The 12,445-nt window shown below is 43.8% G+C and overlaps 1 protein-coding gene across 1 annotated transcript in view; it reads left to right on the forward strand.

Annotated features, from left to right (window-relative positions):
• Window positions 1-428: 428 nt before the first annotated feature.
• ITGA4 (integrin subunit alpha 4) overlaps window positions 429-12,445 on the forward strand; it is a 39,691-nt gene continuing 27,674 nt past the window's right edge. Inside the window, exons 1-6 of the mRNA XM_040602707.1 lie at window positions 429-854; window positions 960-1,081; window positions 8,032-8,138; window positions 8,242-8,371; window positions 9,705-9,772; window positions 10,381-10,510. Of these exons, the coding sequence (XP_040458641.1) occupies window positions 670-854; window positions 960-1,081; window positions 8,032-8,138; window positions 8,242-8,371; window positions 9,705-9,772; window positions 10,381-10,510 (742 nt within the window). The 5' untranslated portion in view covers window positions 429-669. The remainder of the gene's footprint in view (window positions 855-959; window positions 1,082-8,031; window positions 8,139-8,241; window positions 8,372-9,704; window positions 9,773-10,380; window positions 10,511-12,445) is intronic.

Genomic DNA, 12,445 nt, shown 5'->3' on the forward strand with positions numbered 1-12,445 from the left:
TTTTTCCCACATCTGAAAGGAGAACGCGAGTCTCGCCACACAGTTTCCCTCCCAGGAGACAGGCCCGCGCTTGGCGGGAGCTGCCCGGCCGCTGCTCAGGGGAGCCGGGAACCGAGCGAACCGGGCCCGGTGCGGTGGGGAGGCCGGCGGGCAGTTTTAGGGAAAGCCTGCTGGCTCTCCTGCCCCCGCCGCCGCCAAAGCGCCCGCCACGCCTCCGGGCAGGTGTACCGCGCCGAGGTGAGGTGAGGGGGGCCGGCTCCCTCGCCGTCCCCGCGGGCGGTGGGATGGCTGCATCCCGCAAAGCCGTGCCCTGCCCGGGGATACGGGGTCCCGCGGGCCGTGCCCCCTTCTGCAGCAGCCCCGTGGGCGCGGACTGGGCGGGGAGAAACCCGACCCCCTGCGCCGGGGAAGGGAGAGGGGCTGCTGCTGCGCGGGAGGAGGCGGCGCGGCCGTGCGACTCCCCCATCCGGAGGGGACACCCCCACCCGGGCTGCGGGGAGGCCGCCCGGCCCGGCCTGCCGGTAGCAGGAGGCAGCGCAGGGCGCGGGGTGCCGCCGTCCCGGGGCAGGGCAGGGCAGGGCTGGGGCAAGGGCGCGGCGCGGAGCCGGGTAGCGGAGCGAGGCAGGAAGCCGGCGCCGGGCGCCCGTCTGCCTGTGGCCGGCCGGAGCCATGCGGAGCTGCGGGAGAGCGAGGGGGGCTGCGGGCTGGGCCGCCCCGTGGCTCCTGCTGTGGCAGTGCCTGCCGACGGCGCGGCCCTACAACCTGGACACCCAGCACCCGCTGCTCTTCCGGGGGGACAACGGGACCCTCTTCGGGTACTCGGTTCTCCTGCACCGCCACGGCGAGGAGAGCTGGTGAGTCTGCGGCCGGGCCGCCCCCGGGGGGACCCGTTCCCCCTTCCGCGCCTTCTCCCGGCGCCGACGGCCGCGGCCCCTCACGCTGCCGTCTCTGCCCCGCAGGCTCGTGGCGGGCGCGCCCCGGGCCAGCTGGCCCGCCAACAGCTCGGTGGTCAGCCCCGGGGCCATTTTCCGGTGCCGGATCGGGAGGAACCCCCGCGGGCGGTGCGAGCAGCTCCAGCTGGGTGAGTCGGCGGCGGGGCGCGGGCGGGCACCCCCGGCGCTGGGCCGCGGAGGGGTCGGGGGGCGGCGGGACGGGACGGACGGTGCGGGGAGGGCCGCGCGCCCCGCGCCGCTTCTGCCGCCGCCTTCAAGCAGACGGGCTGCGGGCGGCTGCTGCTGGGCTTTTCCTTGTTACACTGTCGTCCATCTCTCACTGAAGGGCGAGATCAGCGCTGTTGCCGCAGAGAAGCAAAGGCGGCACCTTTTTTTTTTTTTCGGTAGGCAGAAACCAAATGCCCGAAAACCTAACCTAGAGAAGTTGTGCGTGCCGGCAGCCGCTCCCGCAGTTTGCTTTCGCACCTTTTCAGCACCGAGTTAAGAAGCCTCGGGAGAGCTGCGGCCTGTGTCGTGCTTCTCAGCAGAAAGCTAGTTAGTTGGGCATTCAGAGCAGAGGGCAGATGCAATTAGCTCAGGGATGGGGGTTGTGGGTGGGTTGGAGGTATGTGCCTAAATAGTCTTTCCTGCAAAGCCTTCTTTGTAGAAGCCACCCTAAAGTAACTCCAAACCAGTCCTCTTGTGCATGGGGTCACCCTGCTTCCCCATTTGTTGAAAAATTGAGTTTCAGGGAACAAAGCTATCTTTGACTGAATCATTTTTTCCAGCTCCTGCATTTAACCTAACTCCTCTCTGCCTCCCCAGTCCCCATGCGTGGGAGATGTAGCTGGATGCACTTATCCCATTTCCAACCATTTGATACTTGGCAGAAAGGAGAACACGTTGCAGCAGGTCACTGTCATTGTGCATAAATTGCTTTGGACTCTCTGCTTGACCTCCTTGCACAGTGCTGTTCATTCTATCCCTATGCTATGCACAGGAAGCTTCCCGAACTTTCTATCCTTCTGTGACTGAGACCATCCGATCCGTTACCACTGTGAGCTTGCCGCCCAGTAAGGATAAGAAGCGCGGGAAAGGGTTTTCAAAATACTTGAAACAAAGCAATAGCACGCCATGGACTGATGGGCTTTCAGGGCAGAGCGCAGCATTCTGTGACAAAAATGCTAAAACAATTATTTCTCTACACATCTATGCATAACACACAGAACTGGCAGGTTCTATCCATTTTTTTCCTACAGATAGAAATAAGAGTTATTTTTTCTAAGCTACAAAAACTAAAGGGGTATCTTTACATGTAGCCACACAAGGCAAAGACAAGCAGTTGCTCATGGAAATAATGGCAATTAAACTTATTCCAGGCCACATAGGGTTGTTTTTTTTTCCTTTTTCTGAGTAATTTCATTCCAATATTAGACCTATTGAAAAACAATACATAACAAAGAGCTTTTTTCTCCAACTGCTTGTCTGTAAGAGGAGGCTTGCAGAAGTCAAATAAGTCAGCTAAAGTGGTGCAATAGCGTATGCTAAGAGGCAATATGCCCCTGCTCCTGCGTTCGAGGTAAAAATAGTCCTTCACTGTGTGGGCGAAGGGAAGGAGGGGAAGGGTAGAAAGTTTCAGGTTCTTTGAAAGCTACGTGCATTTGCAGTACTTCTCAATTTATTCAGTTACGCAGCGGAGAAACAAAAGCTCTAACACAGTTAACTTGATGGGCTTTTCCTCAGTAGCTTAGGGGATTATAAATTAAATGATGCAACAGATGAATGAAAATGTTTATGTGGTTCCAAAGGCTTAATTTAACCCAGCTTCTGTTCCTGGGTTTAGAGGCCGCGGTTTACTCAGTGGTGCTTACTATCTTGTTCCGCACTTTTAAAAATAGTGATACAGCTAGAGATTTTTGCAAAATGTTTGTTTCCCTTAGTGCTAAATGACATCTTTACATCACTAAGGTACTTCTACAGTGTTCCTGAAGTTCAATAGATACTGGAAAGAAGTGCTCTATTGTTAAATAGGTCAGTGAGGTCAATGAAGAAGCCAAAGGCAGCTGTGGTGCATGGGATGTAAATGAAGTAGGATGGTATCTGAGGTTTGTTAAGCCTCTGCCATCCTGCCGAGCCTCACAGAAATACACAAGGGAACTTGCGATTGCAAAGCTGAACTTAATTATCTCTTGTCTAACTCATTCAGGCTGTCAGCAACTTTTGGACGTAATGTTTTTATCCACGCTGTGTCTTTTGGTCAGTGGCCTCCTCGTTCTGCTTGGATTATTGCCAGTGACCAGTTTGGGTTCTGATCTCGTAGAATAGCGTAATTTCCTTTGAAAAATGTGCGTGGATATGTTACGTTGCTGGGACAGGCAAATTGAGAAATAACTATTTCTGTCTTCCTCTTAAATACTTGAATTCACATTTCTTTCAGTAAAAGAATCTTTGAGGTAACAAGTTTCTAATTATGAGTCATAGAAATGTAGAAGTGACAAGAGGCAATAGCAATGGGTTTATCCAAATGTTGGGCCTCTAATAAGTGGATGTGAATTACTTAGAGACATAAATATGCTAAAACACTCTGTTGCTATTTTTCACTAAAGTGGCCTTGAAACTGCCATGACTAATTAATGAAGGATTCATGCACAATTAGGAAGGCTCTGATCACACAAAACTGCTGTTGTATTTTTTATGTCACACGTTCCTATCTGCTCCCTCAGTAGAGAAAGAGTTGCTGGGAATAGTCCTGTGCTGCAGTCATCCCAGCATCTGGAAATAACTCATCCAGCATTCTTTAGAGAATTTTAATGTTGTTCAAGGTGTTGCAGAGGCCTGGGTCTGGTTTAAAAGCTGAGAGGAGACATGAGATACACTAGGAAATCTTTATCTTCCCAGCACCTCACTGGCGCTTTTTAAGTCTCTCTCCGGTTGCTAAATAGAGGAGTAATGTTTTGAGAGTTTCTTTTCTAGTTCTAGTACTTCTGTCAATGGTGTCAAGTATTCTAGACTGCTGATCTATTTTTTTTTTGTCTTTGGGGTATTTTTAAACGATTACTTACATTAGATGCAGAGACTTGTAATCAGGCTCTAGGCACAAATACAAAATACAGTGCTTCAGGTTTATTATTTGGAGCACTAGGTGTCTGTCTTCTAATCTTTTGAATTTCAAACCCTTGCCCATGTCAGTCTGGGGTAGTCATAAATTGTTGCAGAACTTGCACAAAGTTCTTTAGATGTTTTGACCTGTTAACGTTTTGGACTTGCAAAACACTATAGAAATTCTTCAACAAAATTGCTCTCAGATTTGAAACAGAGTGATTTACTAGCTAAAAATACAGGAAACAATTTATAAAAGTTACCGTATAGTCCAGGAGGGGGAAGTTTTAAGTACAAATGTACACAGTAAATTCAGTACATATTGTTTCATAAGGCCAGAAAGCTCTGCCTGCAGTTCCAGCCTTCCACTCTTTAAGTCCCTGCTACAATTAACCTATGAACAAATTGCCCTCTAGCTCCCCCAGCTGAATCATTACAATGGAAAAGTGAACAGTTAATGGCTTTCCCCAGAAAGCTGAGCTGTATTTGTTCAACTTTTATTTCAGTAAGTTTTGCCTTTAGTAGATTGGCTTTTTGATCTCACTCGCATTGCTCATACCCTGCCAGTGATCTCCTTTGAAATAGCCATAGTATTCCAAAGGAGACAGGACCTTCTGGACCTAGGTCTGTTAAAGAGTTATGGAAACAGCTGGCATTTAACTAAAATGTTTTGGGTAGTATTGGTTTGAAGGACATAAGAGGGGTAAGACCTGTGAAATCTGTGAAAAGAGAAAAGGTTGCCTTGGATGAATGAAAAAAAGAGTCTGATGAGGCCCTGACATCTAGGAGCAGGGTATCAGAAGGCTTGTCATCTTTGCAGTTGACTTCATAGTTTGAATCAATTAGCAATAGGACCAGAGGAGTTCTAGGGGGATGAATAGGATCATGGGAGGCTGTTGGACATGGAAAGCACTGGAGCAAGTTATATAAAACTGGTTTCTCAGATGACATTGCAAACATCTGTATCGGAGTCCTTGAGGCCAAAGCTAGAAGTGGCTTTATAAGTTGTGACCTTATTTGTATGCGATTGTGCTGTTTTTGTGGATGTGTGCAGCAGGGATTATAGCAGAAGTGTATCTTCCAGCTGTGTAATGTACACAGGCTGGGCAATTACTTATCTCTCGGTGACTTTATGACAGTGCCTGCTCCTTTTCCCTGAGGCAACCAAGCTGCCGTGTCCTCTTGAGTGTATGCAGTGTTGCTCTATTGCTTGTGCAGATTATAGCATTTTCTCTTCTCATTCAGTAAAGCTTTCACAATGTCATACACTGAGCAGGGGCTCATCATGGCGTCTGGGATGTCAAGCCCTTGCTTCTCTTACCCACAAAGGCCTATCGTTTTCAATGAATACTTGCCAGGCAGAGAAAGTAAGGAGATGTAAGACAGCAGGTCAGCAGAGGGCCAAAGAGAACCTGAATCAAGAAGGTATGCTGGAGCCAAGGAAAAGGGGAGTACAATTGAAGGAGCATGAAGGAATGATGGTGCTTTTTCTTGTTATGGACCTCTAAAATAGGCACATTTTAGAATGAAGCACTGAGATGAGCGAAACTTACTTGTATGTCTCATGTCATCTTTGTTTGGTCTTATTTGACTTATTGATAGGAAGTTTCAGAAAACCTCTTGAAATCTAAATTTATGACACCGGTCTTTTCCACTTCTTCCATTTCCTGCAAAACCACAAACCCTATAAAGCAAACCCAAGGTAAGTTATTGTTGTAAGGAAGGCATTGCTAGAATGGAGTTACCAAAAGTGCCTTTTGTGATTCAAAGGAGGATTAATTCTTACAAGTGGGAGTGTAATGGAACTTTGTTTCTGAGGAGATTTCATTCAGATTAACATGCTCTGTAATTCATGCAAACCATGGAAATGTCTCCCTCAGGAAGTGAGGAGTTCTATGTGACATAAGTCTAAAAATGAATTCCATACATGTGTCTGAAAATGATATATATTCAGTACATGGAAGTTCACATCACTGACATTAGCCAAGTAGGAGAATTCAGAAGCTTATCACTTAAATCTCTGTAACTGACAACCTGCAGAACAATCAACTTTTTTTTCTGTTTTTTTCAAGTAGCACATTTTACTTTGTGCTTGTCTTGGGGTAAAAGCTTGCATGGTTTTAATTACTGTTCCTCAGGTGACCTACAGGAATTGTTAAATTACAGTAAAATAAAACTCTTGGCTCAAAGACAATTGAATATCAAGTTATTATGAGTGCTAAGGCTGGTTCCTATTTACTTAAATTCTGCATACTATTTCCTTGATGTCTTAGGGAAAGGCACATGGGGGAGGAAGTAGTAAATAGATGAAGGAGGGTCAGATGTCTCTTGACCCTGTGAAGGGTGTTTTGGAAGCAGGTAGAGTACACCTGCGGTTTGCAAGGTGTGGCATCCTCTCTGCAGTATGGTGACTGATTCCACACTGCACTACTCTGGTCTGTCCATCAGAGCAGGGAGAGAGCGTGATGTTTGGAAGAAGTGGAGAGATAGTACGGGAAGAAGAAGAAATGAAGGCTCCAGCAGTTTATTCGGATAAATGTCAATTTATAGGCCTGTCGCAAAACAGCAGGGAACAAGCTCTGAAGTAAGGATGGTTGTTGGGTTTTATTCCTACAAATGCCACCCCTGATGTTATCTTACTGTGTGATAAAGAATTGTCTTGATTCCATTAATCTGGCATTTTCTCTCAAAAAGCCCATGACATTCTAGCTATAAAATCATTTAAGTCAGTGTTGATTGTGAGAATATATGTAGCAAAGCCCACATTCATTCATCTTTCTCCTGGCTACTGAGTAGACTAGATGTATCCTTTATTCTGTTTCCATATTTAGTCAATATTGTGCAGTTGTTTGTGCTGTAAAAGAAATTGAAGAAGTCTGCTAAATTAGAAGTGTATTTATTTAAACTCTGTAATGCATAGGACAGTAATAAATCTTAGCTCTGATGTGAGTACAGTTTTGCCAGGGTGGGGGGTTTATTTATTTTCCCTCTCAGACAATGTCTGGGTCAGCGCTGGTGCCCTGGGTCTGTGTTGGCACCGTCTTCTGGGTGACTCCAACCCCTTAAACATCAAAAGTTTCGGTTCACCAGTCACTGCATTGAATCTGGGGAAGTCTTAGGAATTATGCAGAAGTGATTGTTCAAACGATGTGATGCATTTCCTTATTTTGTAAGAAGCTTTTTCATAAACTATGTCATGCTGGTGCATAGAAAATACTGGTTCAGTAATTTTCTTAATGTTTATTCATAGGAACATTTTACAGATTAAAAGCTTGCTTTATATAACTTGGAATACTTTTAAATTTGTAGCTTCTCCTCACCATGGGTATTGCTACTGCTTTCTAGAAGGAAGCAGGAATTTGCTAACTTGGCAATACTGTAGCCTTTTGGTGGGGTTAGATGAAATTTCACTAGGTTTTAAAAACTAACTCTCCTTAAGGACAAAAACAAAGAGGTACTGCTAAATAATTGCAACAGTGCAAGGGCATGCATACACAATGATCTGACATCCCCACTAGGGATTGCAGTTATACACCCTTTATTTGATAGACGTTTACAGTAGAGATCATTTTGAGGTCTGCTACCAATAGATACTTAGCTGGAGAGATGCTTGCATCAGGCTAGAGATAGGTAGCCTCACGGGTATTACTTGTGTTTCTTATGAACTTTCAGGCTGAAGAACACTTGCAAAGCCAGCCCTTCACCACAATGAGCTTAATGTTACTTTTGGTCTTAATTTCAATAATGACAGAGAAGCCAGTCCTCACTGCCAACCTATCATGTTCAGAACCGGAATGCTCCCTTTGGCTACGTGCAATCATACCTTTGTTTGGGAAGAAAGTAAAAAGTCTACATGGCCTCTGTAAGACAGAGATAGAGGTCAGATCAACCAAACCTGAGTTACTGTAGTCTCCCTATAGAGTTCTTGGGTGCTTCTGTTACCCCCCACATGGCCCTTCAGCTTGTCCCCCTGTTCAGAGTGGTGGTCTTTGTGTTCTAGGCAACCCCAGTGGAGAGCGCTGTGGGAAGACTTGTTTGGAAGAGCGTGATAATCAGTGGCTGGGTGTCAGCTTATCAAGGCAGCCAAAAGAAAATGGATCTGTCGTTGTATGTATTAACCGCTGGAGCTGCATGTCTGTGCGTCAGACAGCCTTCACTTTTCTTATGCTTCTATGCTTCTGTGTCAAACATCTTGTTTTTTTATTGGTAGGCTTGTGGACATAGATGGAAAAATATCTTTTACATAAAAAATGAACACAAACTCCCATATGGTATTTGTTTCGCCATCTCTTCTGATTTTCGAACTGAACTGAGCAGAAGAATATGCCCATGCTATATAGGTAAGCAGAAGGCTTGGGCCCTCTATAGAAATGGTAACGTACAGAATTGCATGGTGCAGTTTGTGAAGAGCAGGCTTTCGGCAGCCAAAGGTTTGAAGATTGAGTGCTGATGATACGAGTCTAACTTATGATGTGAATTTGTTAGCAAGATGTTAATCACTTCATAGAAAAGCTGCTTTCAACAGGTAAAAGAAATAGTTTAAATAGGGCGTCAAGATACTTGCTCCTTGGACTGGATCACCGGAGGATGTGTGCTCCTCAAAAATAGGCTGGTAGAGGACATCCATCCTTCCTTTACTCTGTCATTTGCTTGCTCTGCTCAGGAGAGTGCCTCCCAGCAGAGCAGCACTAATGCCTGTAAATGACTGTTGCTGCCTGCTCCTTAGCCTTTGATCCAAAGCTGCTGTAGTTCCTTGACACGGGGTGTGTGTCCCTGTTTCTCACTTGCCTCCTGCCAAGGCCACTGCTGTGGCGTGAGACCTTCAGTGGTCCTTCCTCAGAGGACTTTAGGAGCAGAGTAAGGGTCAAGACCTGAAGTTATAAACAAGTCTGTCCCTACCTTCCTTTCATACCTACATCCCATCCAGGAGAACAATCTCATGACCCTGCCCCTTGCCAAAGCAGGGACGAGCTGACGATCAGGCCTTTCTGTGCAGACTGATAAAGTCACGCCATCAAACGTCCTGCTGCTGGCTTTGGGAGATGTTTACGAGCATTGATGAAATCATGCATTTATCTTTGGTGACTTTTTAAGTCAACAACTGTATGGATGAGATGAAGGGAACCCTGTTGGGAGGCAGTTAGCAAAGAACAGCAGGAAAACAGAACTGGGAGAGTTGGATGTAACAACAGCTACTAAGGGTGTCTAAAGTAGCCATAGCACAAGCACTAGTGGAGCATCAGGGCAACTCCTATCAAGATACGTAAGCCTGTCTGTCAGATTACACCTATCAAGATACGTAAACCTGTCAGTCAGATTACACCTGAATTATACAGAGCGGGAGAGAAGCTTATCTAGCTGTGCTGCTCAAACTATTTGTGCTATTTCATTCACAGAACAATTTAAAAATAAAAGAGTCTTTAAAGTCATAAGATTTTTAAAGGCAGCTGTGATCAAGTGATCCATAGTGCTCTGAGTTCTTTACAATATTACATTGAAGCTAAAGGCTATATAGTGGAATCCAGTGATTTTAATTGTATTGCAGAACTGAAAACCAACATTGGTTTGGTTTGGTTTTTTTTTTAACTTGTCTCAACTTCTGTTTAAGACCTGGTAAAAAGTTCTGAAACTGTGTGCTGCTTATTCTTTTTAATATTTCTTGCCCATCCCCAGATCATGTGCGAAAGTTTGGAGAAAACCATGGGTCATGCCAGGCTGGAATGTCAAGTTTTTACATTGAGGTGTGTATTAAAGATACCAAATTTATACTTACTTATACATATATACACATAAAAGTGTATATGTAAATGCAAACATTAACACTGTCTTTTCTTGTGGGAGGATAAAAACAGACTTTTCTCATTTCTTTTTAATTGAATCTTGATAAGACATGAATACTTTTACACCTTGTTTAATCCAAAGTTACTTTTCATCTGGAAAAAGAGCATGAATTTAATAGAGTGTGTAGTTTTATTAGTCTCTTTAAAGTAGTGTTTAATGTAACTTTAACACTAATAACGCTTATCTTCTTGCTTTCAGAGTAATGTTCTGTATTATTTAATCTCCATTTCACCCTAAGGTTATGATTTCTAAAAAACTCTTTTGAGAAGACAGTATCCTGTTTGTTGCTCTCTTACGTTGTTCACAGCTGAAAGTTTTTAATAAACATATTTTTAGAAAGGCTGAAAAATGTGATCTAGCGGTAATCCTCCAGTACTGAGCCAGATGCATCTCCAGTAGCATTTCATTGAATTCACAGGGGTTCTAAAGAAAAGTGTTTGACTTGTTTTGCTTATTTTCATGAAAATTTAAATATGAATAACATGGCTTTCTTTTGTTTTTCTTTTAGGACTTAATTATAATGGGAGCCCCTGGATCATTTTATTGGACTGGTTCTGTTTTTGTATACAATACAACTGCAAATACAATCCATGCTTATACAGATTCAAATAACCAAGTGAAATTTGGCAGTTATCTAGGTACTTAAAAGCATTTAATACTTTACAAAATTATAAGCCAAATAATTACCTAAATAGCTGATCTCAAAGTGTTTATCAGTGCTTGCTTTATTAATCACAGAAGCAACGGTTCTCAAGATGTGTTCTGATTTTGTTAACATCAGAATTTAAATCGTTTTGTTTCCTGTCTGTTCTTTATACATGGAAGCTTCTCATCTCTCCACTGAGTTTCTATCATTTTTTGATTTAAAAAGTAGAGAGATGCTTCTGGTTAGCAATGGTTTACACTTCACTGTTAAGTCTGAAATGCTGCCAAGGGCTTTCATAGCAAAAGACATAATGGTTTCACATGTAACAAACTTTGTATTTCTGTTACAGTGAAAACAAGTCTCAGTTACATTGTCAATAAGGGGAAGTGTGCTATGACCTTAGGAGACAGACCTACCTCCAATTGTGTATTTTTATAGGTTTGAGTCTTTGTTGGTTTTGGGTTTTTTTTCTGTTCCGACTGTATCTTTGTCAGGATACATGGGAAGGCAAATCTTACCTACAGATGTCTGCAAAAACAGCCATGAGGCTCCTACTCAAGTACCAATATCCAAATAGTTAGCTGAATTTAGTGCTAGAACTTGCAGGTGTTTATGCCAAGAGCTGTCAGCAGCTTTAGTTTTCTCACTACACACTAAGAAAAGCTTATTTGTCCTTCTTGAACTCCTGAGCAAGAATATTTTTGCCTGTGACCATTGGTTTTTGCATTTTCCCTTTCACAGATCTGGTTCACGTGGATAAACATTTCCTGTTTATTATTTCACTTCTTTTGACAGTAGGAAGCAGGTATACATTATGAAATAACTGTTATGAAATACAAAGTGGCTAACACTTCAGAATTCAGTACTGAGCCTTGCAAAGGCTGCACTTGGGCTCTGTGGGAAACTCAAGCAAAAGAGACACTGGCTGGTAAAAGGTGGTCAGATACCCAGATCACTATGGTTATTTGTCCTTTTATAGGACAAACGAAAAACTTCAGAGAATGCTTGTTCCAGCTTCTCAGTAACAATCAGCAGAAGAAATATTGCACCTGTCTGGGGAAAAAAATAGCTTATTCCGGATTTCTGCTCCTACAAGTATAAGAGTTAGAATTTCTGTAATGAATGAGTCAATTCGTTAATAGCCAAAAGCCAGATACAGGCAAACAGGTAAAAGCTTGCATAAGGACTTTGCTGGGGAGGGTGCAGGGAAGGCCATTGCATGCATGTGTGGTCTCTTCTAGTTTACTTGGCCACCTAGGACCTGAGATCAGCTGGAGTTTGCTTTGCAAATACTTCTCCAGTGACCTGGTGCAACTGCAACAGCCAGAATGGTAGCTCAGCAGGCTACTCTAAACTTGCCCTTTCTACAGTCGAGTATAGAAAGGAACCATTAGCTCACCTGTGTGTGTCTACAGTAGCAGCTGTGATGAACCTGAAATTTTGTGTTGTTCCATGCTACTTAAACCTCCGCTTTGTTCCCTCATAATAATACATAATGTGGTTGAAAGGATGTAAAGGTACCTTCTTTCCCCTCCCTCAGCTTCTGCTGTTCTATCCCATCCTTGGCATTGTTTAAGGCCAAAATCTATTTAGAGTTAATTCTGTTACCAGAGACTTTTATTTTATTTTAAATCTGGGTTTGCTTCTCCCTTAAATAATGAACAAAAGTATCTTTTCCATGTGGTGGAACTATATTGTGACCTGACTATAATTCAAGCACATGACTAGGCATAATTATCTACTTACATTATCCTTCTTGCAGGGATAGTTGGTTTCTTTATTTACATATTTTCATTAAACTGTCAAAGAGTGAATTAAAAATTAGAGATTGCAGGAATAGTGTGCAAAAGTATTGTAACATTTTCTGTAAGTTGGAAGAAACAAAGCTGTTTTAAGTACCAGACAATTAAAAAAGATGGAAAGAGAA

Source organism: Falco naumanni, chromosome 8 (assembly GCF_017639655.2).
Source record: "Falco naumanni isolate bFalNau1 chromosome 8, bFalNau1.pat, whole genome shotgun sequence".
Classification (NCBI taxonomy): Eukaryota; Metazoa; Chordata; class Aves; order Falconiformes; family Falconidae; genus Falco; species Falco naumanni.